This window comes from Notamacropus eugenii, chromosome 5 (assembly GCF_028372415.1).
Source record: "Notamacropus eugenii isolate mMacEug1 chromosome 5, mMacEug1.pri_v2, whole genome shotgun sequence".
Lineage (NCBI taxonomy): Eukaryota > Metazoa > Chordata > Mammalia > Diprotodontia > Macropodidae > Notamacropus > Notamacropus eugenii.
Window position 1 is genome coordinate 137,297,077 of NC_092876.1, and position 27,875 is coordinate 137,324,951.

The following is a 27,875-nucleotide window of genomic DNA, read 5'->3' on the forward strand; positions in this document are numbered from 1 at the left end:
GTACTGCTTTGGTACCCCCAAGATGTTAAAGGACTGAAGCAATCTTCTAGTGTATACAGGGTAGATTGCCTTTGATTCTTAGGGAAAGACATAGATAATACTCAACTATGTTGAGAAGTTATGAAACAGCTTCATTTTCCTTGGTGGAAAGATTATCCCATGTTCTTGAAAGCATTAGAGATCCATCAGTGTCAAAATATAGATACTCTCCATCTGGTAAAACATTCAGGATTTTAAAAATATGTATTAAAATGATACAAACTGTGTAATGAAGCCTGTTCGATGACTCACACAACTTAATTTTTTTTTTTTAGTCTTCTTAAGTTGCTGTTAATTTTTGTGTTGACAGAAGAAGGTGAAACCTAAGCCTTCTTGTTGACAAAAGTCCAAGATAGATTTGAAGTATGCCCAGAATTTCAGGAATCCATTCCCCAGCGGCTGTCTTAGTTGATGTTGATTATCTCCCTCTCCTTGCTACTAGTCTTTGTTGAGAAGACCAAAGAACCAGCATGGCCTCATAGGATAGCTGGGCTCACTTATGCCACCTCATGCTGGGGAACTCACCAAGACTCTACTACTTTGGGATATAGGAGATGATGGAAGTTACACTTAGCAGATGACTTGACCTTTTAGAGTAGATTTCCTGCTTTCGTTCACTGGAAGATGGAGTGAGAGCAACAGAGGTTCTTCCCTAGGACCCAGCTCAGGTGGAGAGAGCTGGATGGTAGGGAGATATCTTTCTTACTAATTGGGGGAAGGGACAGTTGAAAATGATGATGGAATTGCTTCTGCCTTGAAGGTCTGGGAAAAGCATTAAAGATGAGCAAGCGGTCTGTATCGGGCTTGGGCTCCTCATGTAAAAAACTTGGGGAAAATCTGCTACCACATATCTTCTGCATGGCAGAGATAGCCAGGCTACACTTAACCAAGAGTGAAAATAATTGTGTCTGATTCTAACCTTTGATTGATGAACTTATATTGGTAGAGAGAGTTCAGGAAAGCAGCTCCTCTGTTTATGAAATGAGGAGGGTGGCCTCACTTTTAAGGTTCAGTCGTTATTGATAATTTGTCGGTGAGGCTTGAGGGTAGGAGGGTAGGTACCTGTGCTTTATTTTATAATGGCAGTGATGTTAGAAGATCATGATGTGAACCCTTACTCTGCCACTAAGTAGCTGTGCCTAGACTCAAAGAATCTGACTTAAAAGAAGGGACCTTAGAGGCCCCCTAGTCCAAACAATTCTGAAGCAATTCCTAATGTCCTTGGGAAGTGATCACCGAGCCTCCATTTGAAGAATTCTGAAGGTGGAGGACTCACTACTCCTGAGGCATATCTCGTTGTATTTTTAGACCCTTTAATTGTTAGGAAGTTTGTCATCGTATGAAGCTGAAATCTGCCGTTCTAAGCACATTGAGCAGCGCTCTTCATTGCTTGCTTTTAGCTCTGACCTTCAGTAAAACATGTCCAGTTTCCTCATCTCCATGACAGGCCTTCAGGTATTTGAAAATGATTGTTGTCTCTTTCTCTCACTCCCTGTTCTTTATCTGACATCCTTCAGCTGAGTTTCATATGCCTGATTTTGATTACTTTCACTTTCCTAGTTAGCCTTCATCAGTATGTAGCCTTAATTTGTCAATGGATAGGGATAAGGACTCTACCTGTGATTTCATTGGTATAGTAAACTCCCACTCCTAATGCATGTTGGCATCTTTTCTACAATTTACAATCTTAAGAGGGTTGCCTGGAGCATGAGGAGGTTAAATTCCTTGCTTGGGATCACACTACTGGCATGTGTCAGAAGTAGGACTCAAAACCAGGGCTTTATGACTAATAGGCCAGTTCACTATCTATCTCACTTTATCATGCTGCTGCTCTCACTTGTCAGTGTACTTCCTAAAATGTGATACCTACAGCTGGACACAGTAATCCAGATGTTGTCTGACTAAATTAGTTCTTGATGTTAAGTTTTTCTTAATGAAGACTTAAGTTGACATTTTAATTCTACTGAAATATTATTTTTCCATGATCTGATACCATAGAGCATCCCTGAGAAAGTATTAGTATTAGAGATAGACTTTTGCTGGAGTCAGCAGTTTGGAATCATTGAAGACATTGGCTCAGTTTCCCCAATGCAGTCTAGCTTGTGTTCTTTCACATACTCAGGTTTGGACCCAACTTATCTACCTGTAACACCTGTCCAAAATAAACTTTAATGAAATGCTTGAGTGGGTTCATTGGCCTAGAGTCTGAAGAAAGCACTTTATTCTCCTTTCTGAAATTTTGTACATCTATTTAATTTTAGTTCCTGAGGCATCTCCTTTGTGTGTGATTTATTTTTTTTTTTTTGCAGATCACCTGCAGTGTTCAGTAGTCACACCTCCCAAGTTCTTCCAGTAAGTCATATCTGGAAGCTTTTTCAGCAAAGAATTATTCCAGTAAGTGTTTATTCACGTAGCCTCTCCATCTATAAAACTTGGGATAAAGAGTACCATACCAGAAGTCCGAAGTCTGGGTTTAAGCTCTGGCTTAGCTACTGGCCCTGGGACCTTGGGGAAATCCCTTAACCTCACTGGGCCTCACAGCCCTCCTCATCTGTAAATTGAAGGGATTTGGAGAAGAGGGATTTTGATTGTCTCAGGTCTCTTTTAGTTCAAATGGTCTGTGAATATCTATTGGACAGGGTTGTTGTGGGACTCACATGGTGCCACTTCTTCCAATAAGGCTTACCTGATTTTTTTTCTCCATTTCCCCCCACCCTTCTACCCCAGTGTTATCTCCCTTCTCATAATACTTTTTTTAGACTTAAGTATTTTTGTATTGCAGTATAGACAGGCCCCTTCTCAGAACCTAAAAGAAATCATAATTGAAAGAAATGCTAAATTTTACTTAGATGTTGGTTAAAATAAAGATGTAATTTTAATCCATTAACCCCTTGGATCCAACCTAAGAATCTGTTGTCTAGACTTCTTACCCTTACCCCCCTTTTTTACATTATCCCTTGGTATAACTAAGAAGCATTTATTAAGCACCTATCATATACCATACCCTGCTATGTCTTTTGGAGACACAAAGATAAAAATGAAATAGTTCTTCCCATTCCGGAGCTTTTACTCTTTTGGAGAAGATAATACATATGTAAATAAGAATACACAAAATAGATACAAGGCAGTTTTTTTGGGAGACATAAGCAGGTAGGGGGAATCTGGAATCACTTTCTGTAGAAGCTGGTGCTTGAGCTGAGCTTTGAAGGGGGATTGGGATTCTCAGGAGGAGAAATGTGCTCCAGGCATGGGGGAAGAGAAGGGGAGGGTGCCCAGGAGATTGGGAGAGAACAGCAAGAAGTCCAGTTTGGTTGGAGTGCAGAGAACAAAGGTGAGTAAGAATAGATTTTGTCCATTCTGTCTCAGTATTCACAATACCTTGCGTATAGTAGGTGCTTAATGAGTGTTTAGTTCAGTTGAATGAATAAATAAAACATTTATTATGTGCAGAGTGCTAGAGATACAAATAGAGAAATGAGTCCCTGTTCCCCAGGAGCTCACATTCTAATGGGGAGATACTACATGGAAGGTTTCAGCTGCAAGTTGCATGAGAAAGTCCCATGGTTCTTAGGGTGCAGAGGCAAAGCCTCTAACATCATTTCTTCTGATAAAATGATAGTGGTTTCTGATGTTGAACCATTTGGCAGTGTCAAGGACTTTGGTGGCAAGATGTTTCTTTTCTGAGTCTTCACTAGCTGTGACTGCAGCCCCTGCAGGAGCAGCGGCTGCTTGCCAGGGTTATGGCTGATGGTGCTGGCTGGGAAGCATTCTCATTCCCAGGATTCTTGGGTTTGGGGTCAGGGTCTGCAAGAGAGGATGGTAGGGTGTGGTGATGGAGGTTGTGGTGGTTTGACTTAGCTGGCATATATTGCCTCCTGTCTCTCCCTCAGTGTACCTTACTGCTTACAGTTGCTCAATGAATAGCAATCAGTAAGCATTTATTAAGAGCTTACTATGCCCCAGGTACTTATGATAGGGTCTGGGGAGTCAAAGACACAAAGCAAATAGTTCCTGCTCTCAAGGAGCTTCTGTAACTATAAAATCTTTTATTACTATATATGCCATTGATACCGTGAGCCATAAGCTATAAACATTTTGCGTGCTTTTAAGTTTATCCTTCTTCCAGATGCTTTAAAGGGATTTTACAACTAGAAACCAGAATCGTGTATAGAAACTATGTTTTGGTTCCTTATCCTTGTGAAAATTAGTCTCTTAGTTTCTGCAGACTGATACTCAGAATGGAGGCCAGAACCTAGGTTCTTTGGGTATGAAAATCTTTAAAATGTTTAGTAAAGGAGTTTGTAGAGGGCATGGGTAGAGAAATGGATCAAAGCTGGCAGCGACCTTAGAGATCACCTAGTCTAGTCCCTAGTGATTAGCAACCTTTGGGGCCCTGATGAGTTTTTATGAGGAGTCTGTATGCCCCAAATAGCATTATGGTGATCTTTAACTCCAATAAAATATAAATTGTAGTGGGACTCAGCAAAATGAACAACATGCAAACATCTATAGGTAGTTTCATACACACACATAACTATTTTTAAAATTAAATTTTATTGATCCCTTTTCATATCACTCTTTTCCTGATGTATTTCTCTACCCTCCTATTCCTAGAGAACCATCTCTTACAACCAAGTATAAAAAAGGGAAAAAAAGACAGTTTGAGAAAAATTAATATATCAAAAAATTTGACGTTCTGCATAGTGTTTTGTAATCCTATTCCCTTCTCTCCCCACTTCTGCAGAGGCAGGGTGAGGTACCCTCTTATGTCTCTTCTTTGGGGCCACGCTTGATCAGCATAATTTTGCAACATTAAGGTTTGATTATCTTGTTCCTTCTACGTGCAGTGCTATAGTTATTGTGTTGTTCTCCCAGTTCTGCTGGCTTCACTTTGCATCCATTCATGTAAGTTTTCTTGTGCTTCTTTGCATTCATCAGTCATTGTTTCTTATAGCACAGGAATAGTCCATTACTTGTGTTGCTATTTAAATACTAATGTGATTATAAAATACAGATTCCTTTAAAAGCATTGCAGAGAATTCATAGTAGCTTTTTTGCCATCATATATTTTCTCAGTCATCAGATACTAACAGTAAAATAGAGAATCCCGTAATTCAAACAACCCCTTTTTTTCCAGATGAGGAAGTTTGAAGGCTGAAGAATTTAGGTGGCTTGTCCAGTGTCACACAGATAACAAATAAGAAGTCAGGTATTCAAACCCATGTCTCCTGATCTCAAATTCAGTGTTCCTTTTGTTATCCTATGGCTGCTTTTCCAGCAGCCTTTGCAAACTTTGGTTCTGTACTAGGAGTAGTTTTCCTTCTACCTGTCTTGTCCTCAAAAACAAGATACTACAGTCTACTAAATTTCAAGGCTTTGTATAGTGTCTCTGGAAACATTCATCTCTGTCACCTGCTTCTACTTGGGCTATTTTTAGCCAGGTGCCAAAGACTTTACAGCTTTCTCCTGTGAAGGTTAAGGAATTAAGATCTATTGTAAACAAAGGCTTATCACAGCATTGTTTTCTAGTGTGAGAATTTTCTTCTGGGCCCTGGCCTTGGCTATCTTTGAGCCAACTTTAACTACCAGGAAGCTAGGACAAGTTTCTGGGTTCCAAATACATACCAGCAGTTTTACTTTTAAAACCTGCAGAAAGAACTAGGTAAACTTTTTAGGAGAAAATTTTAGAAACTTCTCTACTCAAGGGAAGTTTCCACATTTCTGTGCTGTCACTTGCTAAAATATAACAATAACCCCACCAAAGCTCTCCTATGATGCCCTGTCACCTTGGCTTGGTGGTTACTGTTTAGTTCTCCCAGCTTGTGTGGAGGGTGCATAAACCCTATCCTCCTGGTTGGAAAGACTTTGAGCACAGGCATGGTGACGAACTGTCTATCATCTGAGGCCTGGTCTAGCTAAATTTGGAGAGGCTCATTACCAGAACTCTGGTTACCAGCTGAGGAATATTTTTGGCCACAAAAACTCATTAAGACTGTTCACCGAGGCGTGGAAGGGTTTCAGATCTGCAGCAATGAAGGGAATAACCCCACACTGATGAAACCACAGATTTTTTTTGAAGAAGTGAAAAAATACTCCAGAAATGAAGCAAATAGTAAAATGGGTGGAGAGGGAAATGATTCTATAGAATTAAAAGCCTTGATTAGATGCAGGTAGGAATTGATAATGAGTAGTAATTGGATAATTTGATTGGATCATGGACTGGGTTGGAACAAGTGATACATTGGGCACAGTTGTGTTCATTTGCCCCCAGTCAGCCCCTACTTCGTTCTGTGGTTTTAAGAGAGATTATGTTTTAAGAGTCTACTAACTCTTCTAGCAATTTGGAGGAGTGTGAGGGTAGCTACCACTTCTAAGACACACCCATAGGCAACAATTTGTTGTTGGTGGCCCATTGGTGACGTTTATTTTTCTGTGAGGACACTACATTTATGAGGCCATTGGAATAACCAGATGAACTTGGTGACTCATGCCAGATGCCATTTGTTGTCTTGTAGCCTGTTTAACAGCAATCCATTCAAGGTTTTGCTTTTGAGAAAACAACATTCTGAACCATCTCTTCCTTTTCTTTGTCAATAACTATCCTTATCACCAGATTATTTTGGAAATAGAAGGCTTCTGGGGAATTCTCAGAGCTACTTTTTTTTCAGCATGTAAACTCCTATTTAACAAACATTTATTATATACCCACTCTCTGTGTAAGACACTTAGTGACTTGCTGGAGGTTAGAGAGTTGACACAGAGCTTGCCCTTCAGTGCTTACAGCCTAATAAGGAGAAAACTACTAACTGGTAGATTTGGACTCAGTACAGGGAAGGTCGACATGACACAGGTTTCCAGAAAAGAGAATTGGACTGCATCATTTCCCTGTTGTTACTGGAGCTTTCCAAGTGAGTGGATGACCGCTGGTGGCCAATGCAGAGGGAATTCAAGCTTCAGGGAAGAGGAAGGTAGGTCTCTTCCAACTTAAAATTCAACAAAAATATATGGACACACATAGCTGTGATACCAAAGAGAATGTTCTAAGTGATGGAGTAGGTGTGTATACATTAGAGAAAGGTGACTTCTGTTCGGATGAAATGTACACAAATAACTATAGTGCACAATAGAAAATGATCAAGTGTGTATGAAAGGCGAAAGTGACATTTGTTGATTTAAGGACAGATGATCACTTTTGGTTTGGAGAATGAAGTAGCCATCACTCAGGAGGTGAAAATTGAATTGCTTCTTATAGGAGTGTCAATAGGTAGATGTGGGAGGGTTTTTTGGGGAGGAGGGTGGGACATAGGGGTAAAGGTGATATGAGGAACACAGGTTATCCATTCTATCCATTCCATGTGAGACAGTGTTGGCAAAGACTCAGAAGTCATAGAAAGTAGAATACAATTAGAGAATAATGCACAATTTGGTTCACACTGAGTGAAGAGAAGGGAATACTATGAAATTAGATGACAGGATAAGTTAGAGTCAGATTGTAGAAGACTTTAAATGCCAACCCAAGGAGTTTGTATTTGATTTGGTAGGGAATCACTCCCGAAAATTTTTGAGCAGATTAAGGGAGAATGGTACCCCTGAATCTTTTAAGTGAATTTATATGTACTCTGTGTTATGAATTAATAATTAAAATAAGAAGCACAGTAGTGAAATGTTGTCTGTACCCAGAAACCAGAAATTTATTATATGCTATTATTCTGCCAAGTTGAGTTCTGTGCTGATCTTATTTTTATCTCTCCATCTATGTTTGCAGGGTTGACTGTTTCCCCCAAGTGTTAATGTAAACACATTTTATTTTGAGACAGATCAGTTCACTTCCCTCTGGAAATCCATCCCTATAATGTGGTAAACCTCAATATAGCTCTCTGGTCCGAATGACATTTCATAGCTGTGTACAAATCAAACACACTGTTGATATTAAATGACAACATTTAATGCCTGAGTCAACAATTCACTTAAGTCTCATTTCATTAAAATACTCCTGGTGTGGGGAGAAACAGCTTGTCTGGACAGATAAAGCACTTGACTTGCACCTCTAGTTCCAGGGTTAAAGTGCAGCATGTAAGTTTTAATTCAGGTAGATTTTTATGGATTCTGGCTATTGGTCTTAGAGCAGAGATCCATTTAATGCAAGCCTTGGAAACTTGAGTCACCTGACCAGCAAGAACTCCAGATCAGTGACCTCCATTTCATTCTCTGGACACTCTGACTTGACCATTTAATCTTTTGAGGGCTATTTGTCTGAACTCCTGAAACCTTAGAAGGACTGCATAGTAGATTAACGTGACTCATTCATGTTACACCTTGAATATATTCTTCACTTCCTCTCAATCTCTTCCAGCCTTAGGTTCTCAGGTTTAGTTCCTAGGTAGTCTGGTTATTCCTCTTTTGCCCTGGATACTGTGGCCTTGTCCTTACTGAACTCTCTTTATGTTTGTGTACTTCTCTCATTTTCGGTCTTGTCTGTTTACTCTGATGCTTTGAAAGACCCTTGATTTCACTAGTGTGACATAGATCACAACCCCTCTAAATCTAATGAATTCCTGTGGCTGAAAAATTCATAGTTTGGTGGCTAAGCTTCTGATAATGGATCTTTTCTGTTTGACTAGATTGGTCCTTAGAAGATGTACCATTTTGCAGGGACGCCACTCAAAGTTCATCCCATTTTTAAGACTCAAGAACCATGCCCCTACAACGCACCAGAGAACGACTTCCATAGAAGATTTTTCTAATGTATCTTCCTTAGAAGTATGTGAACAGGAAGGGAAATTTCCTCCATTCACCTGATTGTGGTATCTCTTCTTCAAGAAAATTATTTTTGTTGGGATATATAGGTTAGAGTCACTTATTTTAATTCATTGTAAAGATAGTGTACCATTTTTGTTATTTTAATCAAATTAATGCAACAGTAAAACTGGAGAGGAATGTTTTTTCTGCTATCAGCTCACTAACTGAGGGGAACTGGGTTCATATCATAACCCCTCTGTATTGTAAGTGTTCAGTACTCCTTTGGAGTCATCCGTCTGACAGTAAGCTGTAACGCTCTGGGTATGTAGTAGGATTCCAGGTACCTGTGTAAGTGGGAGAAGGTGCTGAAGTCAGTTACAGTCATATTGTGTAGTAGAACAAATGTAATGTGAAATGAGTTGCTGTTCGGCCCCTTTCTATCTGTGGTAACTTAGCTAATGCAGATAATTAATACAACTAAGATGACAGCAGGCTATAATTGGCTGGGTATTACAAAGTTTAGTATGTTTTTTCCTTCTCTCTCCGGGAGAAAGAAATTGCTCTAGCATCTGTGTATGGAAGACATAAAACTTGCTGTAACAATATTCTTTATTTCCATATTATTCCTAAAGCTATTTAAAAGTCACCACAGAACGTGCTTTGCAGAGGCAATTTCATGGTTCTTTTAGGTTTTTGTGTAAATCCAGGTAACTGAAATGTTAGTCCTGATTCATTATTGAAGAGGAGAGGAACACACCACTGCTGCTGATGGGGATGCCTGGGCTCAATCTAAAAGAATTGGGGGGAAGATCCCATTGAACTGTGTTTTTCATTCATTGAGGCTCTGTTATGTTTGGAAAGCTGAGGGACATTTGAAAGATGATCATGATTTGAGAAATATTTTTGAACTGGAAATGTACTAGGTTTGAGGCCTGTTAACACTCCCTGGCAATGATAGTCATTTTTCCATTCCATGACATCAATTCTGAACTTGAGCATAATTTTATTTCTGCTTCACAGTTCTTAAAATCCTGTTTGGAAATGTCATTAGGAGGATAAGGGATGTAATGAAAAATACGTTTTCTCATGTACCAAATCAAAGTGTATAGTTATGGAGCCGGATATCTGTACTGAACAACAGTTAACAAAATGAATCGCCTGCTTTCTGCATTTGAAGTTGTATAGTGTAAAATTCAATGAAACATTCAATAACTGGAAAGATCACATCAGCATCAAGGATGCGCTTAGCAGGTTTCCTCCTACCGTATTATAAGGGTAGGCATGTAGTTCACGATGACTATAATAGCTAGGAATCTGTTTAGAATTGAGGGGAGGGCTTGTTGGTAGGAAGCTGAAGGTGTGAGGTTGTCTGAAATGGATTCTTGGATGGTGGCAGAAGAGAATTAGGTAAGTGTGGTACTGCTTTGGGGATCAATGAGTTTAGAAGAAAGATGTTTTCAGCATCTTCCAGTGAGAGATGAGAGCTACCCACTGAAGAAGGTTTCCATCATTGTAGCCAAAGAGATACCTATTTTTAGTGATGTCTTGGTTGAAATAACACAGGTCAAACAAAAGTACTTTTGCTTGGTTCCCATGCTGTCATAGAAAGATATACTGTGGCAAAGAGGATCCTACTTTCTATAAATCTTTTTAAAGCTTCTCGGAGTGGAGGAGCTTTGCAACCCCCCCAAATAAAGTGATTGGAAAGGAAATTCAGTGAATCCTTATGAGAGAAACCATTTCAGAAGGGATGTTTTAACCCCCTAGAAATGTGTGTGGTTATAAAAGCTAACAAAATGCATATTTTGAATGTGTTCTTGTGGTTTTAAAAATATTTTACACAATGAGGTTATTGAATGTTCAGATCTATAAAGTTAAGACATTTTGAAATATTGCTCTGTTTCACATTGGCTTAGAGAAATACATGTTTTTGCATAAAATGCCAAAAACCATTAACTGATGGCATTGCTAGGAAACACACTGTGCAATTTTAAACAGTGGATATAACTTTTAAGAATGCAAATGTGAGAAACCAACAATGGAAAATTACCAGAAGTTCAGACATCCTCACATTTTCATCTCCATCCGGGGCTCCTATAGGCTGCCATTGGTGAGGGGTAGCCTCTGATTATGACTGTGCCAGAAAAAACAGTCTTGCAGGACTGACCTTAAGTGCAGAATGGATAGTAATTCAAAGCCCTGTGGGGGCTTAAGAAATGAAGGTAGCTTATTGGTTTTGGCAGGGAAAAAAGTTGGTTGGTAAGACCATTGAGCCCCTTGACTGAAAATGCTGACAGGCTGAACAAGAAGCATATGTGCTGGACCAAGCAAAATCATTATTTTCATTGGCAAAACGTATTGCTCACTGTTTTGGGTAGTCTGTCCATTTGCCTGTAATTTAATCTAGGTCAAAAACGGCGGGAGGTATAAATTCTTATTGCCAAGCATTCCTGCAGCTCTACCTGGCAGGTTCTATTCCAGCCTTTAATGAGGAACTGACTATGCTGGGTCCTACTAGCAAGTTTTAAATCCCCATTTGGATTTTGAATTTGGACTAAGCTGCCTGCCTGTAACATGATGTTAGAATCCTTTTTTCCTTGGCCTCCTGTTCCCTATTAAATGAATAATTAGGTGATTGCCTCTTGATGCTGAAGTAAAAAATACAGATGACATGGAATTACATTTCAGGTGATGGATTTCAGTGCAGAAAAAAGAATCCTAAGACTTGAAATGAAGAATTTGTAGAGGGAAACTAAATAAATTTGAGGTCTTCTCTGTATTATCTTATAGTATATGCCAACCCATTGTGACATCTTGAATAATGTATTTTCATACTCCTTTACCAGAGAATTAAGGTAGGAGAGATGTAAAATCAGGAAATGTGTGTTGCCTCGGCTATATTGCTTCAGAAATCATTATTTTCTTTTTTTTTCTAGGTTTTTTTTCCTTCTTTCTCTTGCCCTATTCTTGTTCAGTTGATTCTTGGATATGTAAATGACTAGTCTGTGTCCTGATAAGACTTTTTTTTTTTTTACTGTTGTTGTGATTTATGAACTTGAGTCTCAGATGATGAGAAAGTAAAAGGATTACTGACTTTCTTTAAATAAAAAGTTTCATCTGTTAATGAGTTTGGCTCCTTAGAGCACTCTGGGAATATCCTTGGCAAGGAGAAGAATAGAATCTTCACACTCTGTGGCATTGTCTTTAGGTCAATTAAAGAACTTGCAGAAGGAATTTTCTAAACTGCATGCTAAATAAGGGGACGATTGTGCAGCAGCGCACCATTTTTACTAATGAGATTTTGGCAAGGGCTGATGGAGATCAGCTGTTCAAGTTATTCACATTAACCTCCTTTCACACTATGAGGATGCCTGTTGTGGAAATGAGTGAGGTCCATGTGTTGGTCAAAGGGCAGGAGAGAGAGGTGAGCGATGAAGAGGGGTCCCCTGGCTGCTCATTCCTTTGCAGCATAGTACAAATACTTTGTAGGGCAAGGAATGGGTACTAATGGTCAGGTCTAAAAAAATGATATTAACTGCTGATTAACACTTAAGAGTTGTTATACTTATACTCTGGTCTGCAGACAAGTTTGGAATATGGGAAGACTGATAGAAATAATTTGCCTCAGTGGCATCAGATTAAATTTGGATGTTGCGCAGAGAGCCATTTCTTTCTACTTTTGCAATAAAATATGGCATCTTAAGGATTAAAGGCATGATCTGTACCCATTCTTTTTTTTTTTTTTTTGCCACTCCAAATCCCAGATGGCAACACTCTGATGGCCCTTATCAGTTTAGACCTAGTTCTTCTGTTCCACCTCCTTAGACACTCAGAGTAGGGCTCATGCTAGGCTTTTCATTTGAGGAAGCAACTCTTCTTTCTAACCCAGCTTTTCTGGGACTGGCTTCCTAGAACATAAATAAATACAGCACCAGTGCCTAAGAAATAAGTGTATTGCCCAGCCTGCCTAGAATCTTGGTAATTTGATTTGATTATACTTGTATATTTTGAACAATAAATATTCCTGAAAAATAATGAAAATTCAGTTGATATAATAAAATCAAATTTTCTGATTTATTTACATGATAATTTCAGAAATGCTTAATTTTAATTTTTAATCTTCAATTTGCAATGACTTCTAGTACTTTAGGTTTCATCCCTTAGTTCAGCACGTAGGTAAAAATCTGGGGGTTAAATAATCAAGATTCTCCTAGACATAATGTGTTCTGATATGGGTTCAACACATTTCACAGGATGAGTTTTGAAAACTCAGTTAAGCCCTAAATCCTAAATGAAAGAAAAACATGATAATCTAAGGTACTTTAACTTAATTCTGTTTTCAAAACTCAAAACACATTTTGAGGGCTGCCTTCTTTCCCATCATGAAATATTTCTGAAATATTCTTTGATACTGCCAAAGGGCAAGATAATGACTTTTTGTTCCTTTTATTTCTTTGTTAACCTCTGAAAATATTTTTGTGAGTGCTCTGGCTCTCCTGTTCTCACTGTCACCACGGATGGAGAAGCAGTATGTTTGGTAGAAAGTGCTTTGAGTCCAAAGACCTGGGTTTAAACCCGCTTTAATGCTCCTTCTTCCCCTGTAAAATGGGATTGATCATACTTTGTATAGCCTCATAAGGTTGTTTTCAGAAAAGTTGTGTGGAAGTTGAATTATTCTTCTCTTCCCCATCTTAAAAGTGGGGCTTCTTCTGCCTAAATGGGATTGTTGATTTAGAACTAGAAAAGAACCTTACTGTTTAACTCTTTCATTTTATAGATGAGGAAACTTGGGTGATACAGGGAAGACTAATTTGTTCAAGGATCACACAGGTGGTAAATAGCAAAGCCAGGTTTGGAACCCAAGTCTGAGAACTCCATCCTTTTCTTTCTATTACAATATAATGTGTGATAAGAGGATAGGTAATGGAATAATTTTAAAAAAAGGAACAGGATTTGCAATCAGGACCTAGGTTGGAGTCCTGGCTCTGACATTTATAGCTTTTGTAACCATTGCTTTGTAACTGTTGCTTATGAGGCTACTTGAGTCCTGGTTTTGTCATCAGTAAAAAGGAGAAAATGACAATTAAAAAGCACTTACTAAAGTGTCTTTTGTTGTAGGGCTCTCAAGGATTACTCTGAATTTGACCACAGGGTTGTTGTGGGATGGGGGCAACAGACACTTGATAAACCTGAAAGTGTTATGTAAATGCAAATTATTATTGTGAATACTGCTACTACTACTACCACTACTACTACTATTACCACCCTACTACCACTACTACTACCACTACTACTACTATTACCACCACCACCACCACCATCACTACCACTGCCATTGCTACCACCACTTCTACAAAACACCTGAACACATGTCCTAAATCCGCTCCTCAGATCCAGTGGTGTGTTACCATGGAAGAGCAGGGTGGAGAAGCATCTGTTTCCTACTGATACTTGAAACTTCATTTATTTCCTTTCTTACATTTGGCTGCTAAGAAATGGCGGCTTGAGGTGGTGATGACTTCAAAGATCTGAGAACTAGAGCATCAGGGGAAAGTTCATGTCCCATTGCCAAGGGCTTCTTTCTTTTTACTTTTACTTTGGTAACAGCATCATTTTCTCTGTTAAGAGAAAGATTGGCTTGGTAAACTTTAGGAACCACTTTCAGAAGCATGGATAAATGAAAAAACACAAGTGATCAGCTCTCATCGTGACAAATGGAAACTGTCATTTAATTTTTATCCCCAATTATACAGCTCCGGGACCAATTTTTCAGGTGGAATGTTGGAGCCATTAAAAAGAAATAAGTAAACTATACCATATTCCATCATTTTTCTGGCAGTTAACCAGTGATCTGTAGCCTTATTACATGTACATTTTTATAGAGATATTTTTCCCTAGGTTTGCAGAACATTCCCATTAACTCTTTCCAGATTTTTTTTCAGAGATGGGGAGAAATCTGTTTCATAAATGAAATTTTGTACCACCCAGTGGTAGTGACATCTTCTCTTTGGACTTTGGTTTGGTAGCTGGCATGTCATTTTTATTCGTCAATTCTTGGATTATTAGAATAGCAGAGAATGATGTAACTTCATTTCCAACTGAAGTTCTGTTGACTGCCTGTATTTCTGCTCTGTGTATATTTTTGGATTACTCAATGTGATTTAGTAAGAATCATTTATAAGTGTGTAAAAACCAGTTCTCTTCCTTGCCAGGATACCAAAGTAAGTTTCCACTCCCTTTCCATTTTTATGTATAGATTTGGAAGATAATCTTCTGAGGACAAAGATGCATTTCAGTTAGGATTTTATTAATTGTTTCACTATTGAGTTTGAAGCATTTTGTATCCTGGAGAAATTGTGATGACATATTAGTGTTGGTTTGACCAAAGTCTAGAGCAAAGGTTCTTACCCTTTTTTGTGTCATAGACCTCTTTTACAGCTTAGTGAAGGCTATGGAACTCTTCTCTGAATAATGTTTTTAAGTACATACAATAAAACACACAGGATTACAAAAGAAACCAAAGGTGAGTGAAAAATAAAAGTGTAATTGGGGGGGGGGGGCATCTTTTAAGCCCTCAGACCTCCAATGAAATCTATCCACAGAACCTGGGATGAGAACCCTTACTCTACAATGGGTCACTGGGGATTAGATCATCCTCTTGACTTTAAATTTGTCTTTTTCCACTGAACTTTAAGGCTTTGTGTCAGATTCTACCTTCTACCTTTTGTCATAGATTAACAAAAGTAAATATTTCATCTTAAATACATAATAACTATGTAAAATTGGAGTGGGATGGGAGGATCAGAAGACCAGTATGTTTAAGAGTTGGAGTCAACTAGATGAGATCTATTTGATAGGTTATACTTGTTTTTCAAAACCTTGTCCTTATTCGCTTACTGGGTAAATCATGCCTACCCTTGGCTCAGGAGAAAACTGCAAAAATCCTTGCTTTATTCTGCAGTCATAACAGCTAAGTCTCAAGGTAGGCTTTTAGTATAAAGGAGGTATGTTTGTGGTATATTATTAAAATAAAGTGATGATTGCTTCAGATTGCATCCTTTATAGCTATTTGTAAGACTTGTCCTCTGGAACTCATCAAGGAATATGCAAGGAAGTGCTTACAAAATAATAGCAAGAACAGTAGCTAACATTTATGTGGAGCTCTTACCTATGTGTCAGGCACTGTACTGAGTGTTTAGAAATATTACTTCATTTGCTGCTCACAATGACCCTGGCAGGTAAGTACTCTTATTGATCTCCACTTTACAGACTAGGAAACTGAGGCAAACAGATGTTAAATTAACCAGGTCACACAGCCATTAAATGTCTGAGGACGGATTTGAACTCAGGTTTTCCTGATTCTAGACTGGGTGCTCTATCCACTGCCCCGCCTAGAGAACCTCCTTAAAAATCATGTATTTTATCTTTAGGAATGGTGGATTAAATAGCAGTGAAACATTCCCTGCTTATCCCTATTAATGCCTGTAGGCTATTGGGTCTGAAGAAGCAAATGGCCTTTTGCAATAGTTCCTGCTAGATAAGAAATTACATTACTTTTAAACATGGCCTTTGTCAAAGATACTAAGATATCATTAGTCTAGCATTACCAACAATTTACCATTTCCCCAGTGTTGTTACTAGTTTTCCCATGCCACTAAGATGGTACCTAGGGAGTAAACTAAATGAGATCGATATCCCTTTTTGCTGGTCTGTCATAAGTCATTACTTGTTTTAGGTGAGTAGCTATTTGTAAAGCTACATTAGTTCATCCAATGGGAGGAAGAGCTGTCTGGGAATTGAACTAATGTACCTTCACTAATGGAGAGTTACCCATCTCCATCTACTTGCTGTCCTAGATGAAATCCATTAGTTTTGGCTTTATATAGGTATAAGAATTTGGGATTGGTCTGTCCACTTAAGGTTGGGCACATAGGAATATTGAGTCTCAAGTCAAGTAATGTTCCCATCAGCTTGTAAACTACAGCCCATACCACCTCTCATCTACAGGAAAAACCTTACAGGGATGTTGTTAAGACTGAAGATGGACATGGTCTTCTATTAGCCACAGATTTATTATGGTAAATTCATTAAGGCCTAGCCATAAGAGTCTGATCAGTTTTATTCTTTTTGGAAAAAGGCAACAAAAAGCATGCTGAAACTTTGGATTTAAACTTGATTCCCAAAATTGTGTTAAACGAGCAAAAAGACCTAGGATCTTTTTCACTAACAACCACCAAACGCTACACTATGTCAAACCTCACAATTTATAGCCATTTGAATCAGCATCACAAATATATATTGGAGGTCCTTACTGCCATTCTATGGAATGAGCTGGGAGACAACCAAGCCCACCTGGGTGCTCCTCTCAGGATTATAGCAGCACTATTTATGGTAAGGAAGTAGTAATGTGATGGAATTAATTTTTCTACTTCTATTTTCCCAAGGTCTTTGAATTTTGTTTTTACAGGTGTTTGCAAGGTGATGTTTTCCAAACCAAAACTTTTACATGTTTGGGAAATACCTTTCTTTCTACTCTTTTTGATAACAGAATGAGGTCCAGGAGAGGCAGAAAACCTTTGGTTGGGAGAGGACATTTCTTCTTATTGACATCTTAAAAATTTTAGAGCTATCCAACAATGAAATGGGCTACTTAGAGGCAGTAGATTCCTTCTCATTGGAGGTTTTCAGGCAGAGGTTGGATGACCACTAGCAAGTACGTTTTAGTGAGTATTACTTAGGGGGATGGGTTAGAATAGATGCCCTCAAGGTGTCTTCCCATTCTTGAATTCTGAGATGTTAGTATATGCCTTAATAATAATTGCTGCCTCTTGAATTTGTTGGATTGTTAATATTATGACTGGATTTATGAATAATTTACAGTTAACATAGTAGAAATTACTTCCTTATTTGCTACCATAGTTATGTTGTTACTAATAAATGCCTGATCTGAGAAATTCTCCAATCTCATCAAATATTTGGAAAGAGAAAAAGCCCACACCCCAAACGAGCAGAGGCTCACGTTCCTAGTGCAGTCATTATTACAAGGCCTTCTGTGCTACAGGAGTGCTATATGGATTTTATCTCTCTGAAAGCCACTTGGCTGTGCTTTGTCACCAAAGTTGATTTGACAGTTTCCCATAGTTAGCTGTGAAATCGGTGTAAATTCATGACTTTGCATAATCATTGTATGGCTTTAGAATTGCTGAGGTTTGCATGTGGGGATCCTGTAAGACATTAGGTAAGTAGTTGGTCCCTTTAAACTGCAGTCTGTCAGCAGATCATGTCCTTTGAAGCCTGCTACAGAAATGTGCAGTTACTTGTTTCAGCGTATTAATCTATGCAAACAAGTGATTCCCAGGGCTAGCAGGCTGCATTCTAGAGGAAGCAGAAATGGTCAGTCATAAAGTGCTAGAGATTCCTAGAGCTGAAAGAGGTATGTAGTCCGGGCTCCACCAGATAAGGGGGACTCTGTCTTTGCTATGCTGGAAAGTTCTTTGGTATTTATATTTACCCACCAGTTGTTATGGCATTTCTACTAGTCTGTGTTTATTTACTGCAAGTTCTTCATTATAACTACCTTAATTTTGAGGTGTGGCAGAGGGGGGACCCTTCTCTTCCAACACCCCCTCCCCCAATTGGCCATTTAAGTTTATTTTCTCTTGTTTTCCCTTTGGAGATAAAAAACAGTAGCCAGTCATTTTATTTAGAGTCTGTTCTCCAAAAAGAACTTTGTGGGCCCCCAACACTGCCTTTTATAAAAGTCCTATTTTTCTCCAGTTAAAGTTTTTCAACTGCTGTGTGTGGCAGGGGGAAGACCTGCTGAGTCCGCCTCACCGCCCTCCTCCCAAAGTAGGTGCTCTGAATATAATGCTTCAATGTTAAAACTGCTTGACAGGGATTTAACCACACATGCAACAAATCAATGAGGTCTAGAGCACAGATGCACTTGATCTATATTGTCTGTCTTCTTTGTCCTGACTGATTCAGGCAAAAGAAATTAGCAGATAGCCTCTCAGTTCTGAAAAGGAAACGATACACTTTTAAGGTGCGTTTGGCTAAGGTCTGAAATTATCTGGGTAGTTCATGAGCCTTGACAACAAAGCCTTTCTGTAGTTTGTCCCTCCAGTAAAAACACTTTAGTAGGATCCCCTAATCTTGTATCGGTAGATTTAAAAACAAGCACTCCCTCTGCCCCTTTCTTCTCTCAACACATTGCAATGGAACTTTGTTAATGAAAACTATAACATTCTAAGTGGCACTCACCTATACGTTTTTTTCTAACTCTGTGAGAGTAAGTCAGACATCAGGCTGCAGAATTGTTTTTTTAAATCGCTCCCAAACCTTGGCGCACAGTTTCTGACTGTCTGTCTGATTTGTTTCACTGTTTCCTTCCACTGCCTGTAGAACATCTGTTGAAAATAGCGCTTGTCCTGTCAGTTTCCAGAACCAGCGGCAAGCTGAAGTGTGTGCTCAAGGTAGATGTCAGCATTATGCTGCCACCAAGACCACTGAGAGACAGCATTAATCCTGCACTGGTAAAATAAGTACATAAATAGATAAGTAGGAAATGACTGAGGCATTCCGGTTCAGGAATGGGAAGCAAACCCCCAAAGTGACTAGGCAAAGTACCAGGAAAGAGGTGGTTTTAAGGCAAAAGCTACAAACAATACAGGATGCTTATTGCCCCTTATTTAGTGGATGATTCTTTGTTCTGAGAATAGGTTATACTGTTTTGCTGGAAGCTCACAACAGATCAATAGTAATTTTGTTACGGGCCAGATGTCAAAACAGAAATGTGCTCTCCAATCCTACTGACTTGCTATGACAACTCGTATGCTAAATAAAAAATATTTGCTCAGCAATTGGACATTTCATAATGTTTCTGTAGCCTTCTCTTTCACATAGAGGTTTAAAAATCATTTTTGGATTGATAGCCATGATTAAATTTGTTTTCAATTCTTTTTTCTCCCCTCTTTCTCTAATAAATGCATTTTTGAATGAAAAAGTTGAATTTTCTTCTTTCCTTCTTGATGATGAGGTATGTATGGTCTATAATGTAGCTTGTAGTTATATGTTTTATGTTTCCACTGAAAAGCAGAATTAAAGGTGCCAGGTTGGTTCTGAAGGAAAGCGTGAGATCTAATTTTAGTTATTCTGCAATCTGATTTTGGGCATTTTATTTTGTATTAATAAAGAATTGGTACCTTAAATGTTCTTGAGTAACAGGGAATTAAGAGACTTTGATGACTTATCAGTTAGTTTATTCTGTATGTGTGATGCTGGTAAGTATCTCTGGATATTTTAGTACTTTCCAATAGATAAGAACTTCTCCCTTGGCTGTTTTGGTTTTTAGCAAAATCCAAAATTAATCAGATGACAGCAGGCAGCACTTTTTGGCAGATTCAGCTTGGAAGTTTAAATTAAAGTCATGTGTGATTTTTCAGCCCCCAGAGGATCTAGTATTTTTTATTTTACCTCCTTCATGGACATATGGATGGGTCAGAGACTTTCAGAACTGTCTATTCTATAATAAGTGGGTGGAGCTCTCATACTACTTGTGGGGGGCAGGCCTTTAGCTTCCACCCTATCCTTGTATTTTCTTGAAGGAGGAATGTCTTTGGAATTTAGAGGACTGCCAGGAAAGGAGCTATTTCAGTTCCAGAATGTGCTGTGGGAATCCATAAAGAATAATAAAATTATAAATTTGGAAAATCCTGAAATCCTTGAAAATGTGGCAAATTCTCCTTTGTCAATATTCTCAATATTTTTACAACCTATGATGGTGCAGTTCACCAAGCTTTTTCTAGTACCAGCCATGTTTTAATTTATTTGTAGCGATTGTGAATTGGACTATCCTATATCCATTCTAGACTAACATCTGTATTGTTCTCTGAGCAAGCCTCCCTTCATCATAACCTTCCTGTTTTCCTTCTTTCTCTCCATAAGTAAAGGAAGAACTGAGTAGCTTCTTAGATGAGACATGGGAAGGTTAAGGATTGGAATGGAATTGTTACAGCAAGATAAAGTAAATGAAATTAGGGTACATTACATATGGGGATCTTGAGAGTGCTGGGCCTGGAGGGAGGAAGGCTGGAGTTCAAATGTGGCGTCAGACACTTACCAGCTGGGTGATCCTGGGCAATTCTTTTAACTGCTGTTGTCAGCCTCTGTTTGCTTAGATAATGATAGCACCTACTTCCCAGGGTGGTTGTGAGAATCAAATAAGATAACATTTGTAAAATACTTAGCACAGTACCTGGCACATTGTCGATGATTAATAAAGGTTTATTTGTTTCCTTCTTTCCATTACTTACATCTGGTGCTATGTCAACATATATATGCATATGCATACATATTTTAAATTTCATTTGATGCATGAAAAAGAATAGGTGATGAAAGTAATGTCAAAAAGGGGCAAGGGGACAAAAGAACAGTGATGCCCTCCTTGATGATTTTGAATCTTGCAGTCAACCTGTGTCTTATCCAGAACATGCCATTGGAGCCCAGGGAAGAGTAATAAAAATGTAAGTTCAGAGAAATCCATGTATTTAAAAACGTGGCAAACTGTAGACACGGAAAGCCCTGTGCTAAGGGCTTTATTACCAAGTTCATGAACTCCCATTTGATAGTTATAGTGTCATGTTTTAGAAAGCCAGAGGAAAAAAAAATTGACTCACTGCCAGTCATTTACTTAAACTTAAAAGATCCTAGCATTAAAATTACTTATCTGAAGTGCTGGCAGGCTAATAAATTCTGGGGACTATTTTAAACATTGTCAATCTAAAATGTAATCCTATTAAAATAATTGAGTATTTTCAGGGTAGAGAATTCCCTTGTCCTCCTGTCCACAGCTCACAGGAGAACAATATAAAAGGCATCCTCGATTGTCCTTTGAACAACATTGAACTCAGCAGCGTGTTTGTGCAGTCTAATTCCCTCCAGTAAAGAACTTTGTAGCTGCACAACTTTTTGGAGGCAGAGAGCTTATCCAGATGGGCAGGTTGATTTCCAGTGATGAGAAATGTGGATCATATTGGAAATAATACCAGACAGGTCCAGAAAACCTTGTTCTGTTCATTTGTGCGCATTTTTGTCTGTGATTGAATACCCTCAGCAAGTTGAAACATTTGAGACCTTCCCCCTCCCCCTTTTAAAAACATTCTCTCTTTTTGAGTTTCTTTTCATAAAGCAGCTTGTGTTACCTTGAATTAAATTGGCGAATAGCAAACCGTTTTCAGTAAAACTCCACGAAAGAAATGCTCACACGATTCCGAAAGGTTTGCCCTTGGAGTGATTTAGTCGTGCTGGATGATAGCTGAGGAGGCTTATTGACTTGGAGTTCCCTTTGGAACCAGATTCAGAAAACTGTGCACTTCTGTGGTACCTGTGAGACACTCACTTGAATAGAGCTACTGAGAAAAGCATTGCAGTTATTGGCATTTTTCCTAATGCATTTTGTATGTGTCTATACCACAGGGAGGAATGTGTGGTTATTGTTGAAATATTATCTACATGGCTTTTCAGAAGGAGAAGAAAAGCCACTTTACAGCAGTAAACAGAGAGCATCATATTGTGGTAATGGTGTGTGCGTCTGTGTGTCATTGTGTCTGCGTATGTCTTAACGCATGTGTGTGAATTTCCCCCCAAATACTGAAAACACACAGATGTGACTGAATTAATTTGATGCTGTGGCTGTATTTTGTGAAATGATAATGTGGGAACCGCAGCTTTATAAATTTGTGGGTACTAGGTGGGATTGGAAATCCTCATTTCATGATGGCTTCTGTTCCTCTTGTTAGGTCCCAGCTGCCAAAAAATGTGCCTCGCCTGTGTGGATAGCCAGGCCCTGTTAGTCCTGGACTATCAACTCGGACACTTTGGAATACGTAGACGAATAAATTAATTTTTCGGTTCCACTGACCAGATAGATTTTTAAATACAAATTTATATGGACAGCTTTCAGTTCATTGTGTATGAGCTGTGATGGGAACAGTTTGAAGTAGGTGGATGTTTACTTGCCTTAGGCGACCATTTCTACCTTCATCATTTTAGCAAATCCCTCCTAAGATTACAGCCTTGCCAGAAGTTGGCTTAATTGATACTCCGGAGCAATACTCATGTGGTTATTCGTAATCATTCTGAAAGATGATCTTATCAGCAAACCACTGCTTTTGTATATAAAAATGACCTGTTTATTGTTTGAAACTAGGCAAATGACAGTTCAGATAACAGTCTAACACATTCTTTTGTGTTGCTTCTTTCCTCCCCTCCACCCCTGCCCCCACATTAGTGTATATCTGTTTGTGATAATTGTCAGAAATTTATTCTGCTTTTTCTTTCCCTGGTACTTTTCTTTGTGCCTCTGAAAATAAGATAGAGTTCTTTCCTTTTATGTGCCCAACCTTTTAAAATAAGACCAATTTAAACTTTTGTTGAATTAGTCCTAATTCCAAAAAAGTATACGGGAAGTTTGTTTTTTTTTAAGCAGGAATTGAGCCTGAAGATTATATCAAACGAAAATATTTACAACAGCCTCAGCAATATGTCAAAGCATCTCCTAAATGGATACAAACATTTACTCCTACCTTTCCCAAAGATTTTAATTCAGCAAATTTAAATGATTTTTCTCATATCGAAAATGAGCTAAAATACTAGGGAGTCTTTTATTCTTCATAAACTGAAGTCAGAGTAATTTATTTTATCTGGAGGAGAGTATTAAATTAGCTGTCAGCTGTGCTGCAGAGGTGGATGGTGACTTTTGAATGAAATGACCAAATCTCAGTTCCCGAGGCATTTATTTTAATCTCTGCTCCATTGAAGAAGGTAAAACGCGAAAGGTGGAGATAATAGCACTAAAATTTGAAGTCATTGCTTTTGTTAGCTCAACTCATGTTTACTTGTATTAATTACTGAAATTTGATAACCCTTTTGTTTTCTGCTAAGCCTGACTCTGAATGCAGTGGACGGAACTATAAATCAGGCAGGTGGTTCTCAGGAACGCAAACACTTGTGAGCTCTGCTGTCGGCAGCTCTGGGCACATTTCTTAAACCTGATGGGTTTATAATTCAACAAGATGTAATTTAATGTTGATAGAATTTATTTGTGAAATACGTTAAACAAACAGAGCCCTTCAGAGTAGCAGAATAAAATTTTGACTTATAGCTGGAGAAAACCAAAGCTGTCACAATCTCTAGACATCTAGGCATAAAAATCTCTTTAGAAGAATCGTGTCTCTAATGTTTGAAGCCATTAACTGGCAGCTGAGTAAGATGCGTGTGCGGACGGGAAACTTCTAGTTTTGTCGCTATGCCATGCGGGTAAATAGTCATAGCTTGTAGTTTCCATTTCCTTTCTTTAGTGTCTATGACCCTGCTTTTAAACTTAGCGCAGAGGAACATCATTTTTGGTCAGTATTGGGGAGTGCAGTTATCCGCAATGTAAAATTTCCAGATAATTGAAATTTGCTACTCAAAACATTAACAGTGACAATTTTCTTAATGAAAATCTTTGTAAAAATGTGCCACATATTTACCTGCCATGGTAAAAAGAGTATATGGAATACCATCTTACTTTTTATTGGGCTTCTAATTTTGAATATCTATGATTGTAATATGCTGTAGGTTAGGGGGTGTGTGTGTGTGTGTGTGTGTGCGCGTGCATGTGTGTGTGTGTGCGTGTGTGTGTGTGTGTGCGCGCGTGTGCATGTGTGTGTGTGTGCGTGTGTGTGTATCTCTGTGTTTTGGCCCTTGGAGTTGGTGTCTCTAGGTTTTGATAATTAATTTTATAGGTCTTTATTAAGCACCTCCAATTTATGAAGCATTGTGCTAGGTCTAAGTATCCAAAGACAAAATGGAAGTGGTCCTTGATTTTATGAAGGACTTTGATTTGTTTTTTATACTCCTTCAATCTCTTCTCTTGATGTCATAAAATCATAGAATTTCAGAGTTGAAAAGGGACCTCTATTAAGTCCAACACCTAATTTGAAAGGAAATCTCCCATACAACATACCAGATGAGTGGTCCTGTTTGAAGGCTGCCAGTGAGGATAAAACCACTGTCTCTCAAGTCAGCCCATTCAGTTTTTGGACAGATCTCCTTGTTAGGAGGGATTTCCTGACATTAAGCCCCAAACTGTCACTTTGTGACTCTCCCCCATTGCTTTTGGTTCTGTCATCTGGGACCAAACATAAGTATAATTGTTCTTCCACATGTCAGCCCTTTAGATATTTGAATATAATTATTATGCTTCATTCATGTGAGTCTTCCCCAGCCTTCATATGGCCAGTCCTATCAACTGTTCTTTATATGAGCCTTGCAAGGCTAAAGGCTGCCCTTTCTGGACACTCCAGATTCATATTCTCAAACCGATGTAGACAGAAGGGAACACCAGATGACATCTGATTAGGGCCTATCACTCCTTTATCTCCTCGAAGTTATTCTTCTCTTAATGCAACCCGGTGTTACATTGCATTTTTGACCACTCAGATCCTTCTTTTTTTCATACTGCTTCCTTTTAATGACTACAGTTGATCTCTCATGAATTGGGAATTAATTAAACTTGTGTATAAATTAAGAGTGGATAGGTTTTGAATTAGGGCCTAGGAAGAACTCTTCAGTAGAGCACATGAGATTGAACTTGATGACTTTGTGGAGTTTTTTTTGGCTTTTTTCAAGGTTTCTGGCCATTTTCCTGCTAGTTGAAACTGCCAGACAGATAAGGTGTCACTAATTATAATGTCACAAAGATATTTCTCCATGAACTTCTTTGAGATGGTGATTTTTTTTATTACAATAAAGAATTTTGGTGACTTTACTCTTTGGATTTTTGTTAGCACAGGGGTGCTGATGACTAACACATAAGGCTTTTGTTCTCTCTTTTTTTGTGGTGTGTACCTATACATTAAGAATTTTAACAAAGCAAGGTATAGTGAGAATCAAAATTGAGGGGCTTATAGACAATTGCCGGGCCTCTAGATTGTAGTCTACATTACTTGAAAATACAATTTATTGATTTGGGAAATTGTATATATTTATTTGAATTCAAGTTATGACAGATGGGGGTTCACTGCTAACAAATCTGATGTCTTCTAGGCACAGTTCCAAACTCTTAAAAAATTCACCAGATGCAAGGGGCACTTTCTGTATTTAATCGATGCTCTTTAACATAAATGAGTCACTTTTACAAATTTCCTCCTATGGCCAAAGATCCTAAAAGTGCTATCAGAATTATTATTTTATTATTATTTTTCCATTTAATACTGCAGTATTATAATTGGTCACTTATATTGGCACAGTTACCCTTTCTGAAAGGAATTCATAAATGCCTGGGGCTTTTAATTTTTTTCCCATTTAAAGATTATACTTTGAAGGAGGAGGGATGGCACCTGGAGGTCAATCTAATTAAATCCTACCTCTGACACTTATTTTTGTGGCCATGCACAAGCCACCTAAATTCTGTGGAATTCAGTTTCTTCATCTGTCAAATGTACAAATGGCTAATAACATTTGTGATACCTATCTGTTAGGGTTGTGGTGAGAAGAATGTGATGTGATCCTTAAAGTAGTATTTAGAAGTGAGTTAGATTTATAAATTGCATTTGTGCTTGTGCAAAAATTATAAATGGCAGCAATTTCTAATGTGTTCCAAGATGATGAGTCTAATAAGAAATATGAATTAAGTGCTCAGCCTTACTGAATCTCTTGTGATCTTTTTCTGACCACTGTCAGTTTAGAACATTTCATTAAGTTGGATCAATAGAGTGACCTGGCTTGAGAGCCAAAACTGGGTGATTCTTTTCAGCGCATTTTTTGGGGTCCCCAGAGATGAGCAGAATAGAAATTCATCCACCTGACAGAAAGTGAGTAAGTTTATAGAATTTAAAGGGAGATCACAGGAGTTACATGAGGGGTTGTATTTAGGTCACGAGAATCAAGACTTCCCAAGTCTGCTGGGTCTTTCTGACCCCCATGGTGTCTGTCGTATCAGTTCTCCTGCTGTTCTGTATAACCACTGCAATTATATTTATAATTATATCTCTGGCAGAGTAGGGCTTAGTCCGTCTGAAACTATCCACACTGAAGAAAGAGAAAGAAGCATCAGTGCTATGGGGAGATCTGGGGGAATGAGGTGAAATGTGGTGGATGGAAGGGAAGGAACCAGACCTGATGTGGAGCCAGTAACAAAGGCCTTGTCTTGACTGAAATGGATGGCTGCTGTAATGCTGCTGCTACAGATACTTCAGGACCAAACGCACTCCAGGGAGGGCCTGGAGGCAGAATTCTTTGAAGTTTTACTTTTGTCACCGCTAGGAAAAAAAAAAGGAGAGAGAAAGCAGAGGGAAAAAGGCACCACTGAAGGCAGGGTTGCTTAGCCAACGTTTAGCTGATGAGCAGACCTCTGACTCTTCACTCATGTTGGGGAAATGGGTACCCGTACCAAGGGTGGCTGTAAAGCCAGCCGTAGTTGGTTTATACAATTGCCACTGCTGGAGGAGTTTGGGCCATCAGAGAGGCCCTGCCTGTGGTGTATATGTGTGGTGCTGGCAGATGTGATCTAGTCATAACTTGTATTGAACATCATCTCTGAGCGAGAACGTTCGAGCCTCATTGACAGTATCGTTGAACATTTAGCTTAGGTAAACATTTCAGTTTAGCACCCACATATCGTTTAAAGTGAGATTTTCTTGAATCTGAACAGGCAGTTTGTGGTGGGGGGAGGAGGTTGTCTAGCACTGCCTGTTAGGATTTATTTTCTTTTTCAAATGTCAGTGTCTGTTGCCTTTCCTGCAGGTAGCCCTCCTGCTTCCTTGTCACACGAGTCCTTCCATATCTTAGGTCGGGTTGCATCTGTTCCTGCAGAGCGTTCCCTTTCTCCTGCAGAAAGCTGGTTTGTTTGGATAGCAGATGGGATTCCTGCTTTGGCCTAGATGCGCCTAGTTAAAAGATTTCTGTTTGAAGCCTGCAGGTGAAGCCCAACTTCACACAGATCCCTGCTTACACAGTTCCCTTCATGCCTAGGTAAAGCAGTAAGGAAGTTTTTAATTGACATTGTCTACTGTTAGGAGGATGTACGGTGGACATCTTTCAAGAGAGTTTAC

At 38.7% G+C, this 27,875-nt stretch overlaps 1 protein-coding gene across 7 annotated transcripts in view; it reads left to right on the plus strand.

The window, feature by feature from the left end:
* CADM1 (cell adhesion molecule 1) overlaps window positions 1-27,875 on the plus strand; it is a 356,429-nt gene that overhangs the window by 58,810 nt on the left and 269,744 nt on the right. The window contains exons 2-3 of one of the 7 annotated variants that reach the window (XM_072611033.1): window positions 2,349-2,433; window positions 6,865-7,007. The exons of 5 other annotated variants lie outside the window; for them this stretch is intronic. In XM_072611033.1, coding sequence (XP_072467134.1) covers window positions 6,881-7,007 — 127 coding nt within the window. In that variant the 5' untranslated portion in view covers window positions 2,349-2,433; window positions 6,865-6,880. Of the gene's footprint in view, window positions 1-2,348; window positions 2,434-3,743; window positions 7,008-27,875 lie in introns of those variants that run through there. One more of the 7 variants, XM_072611037.1, reaches the window with a different exon arrangement.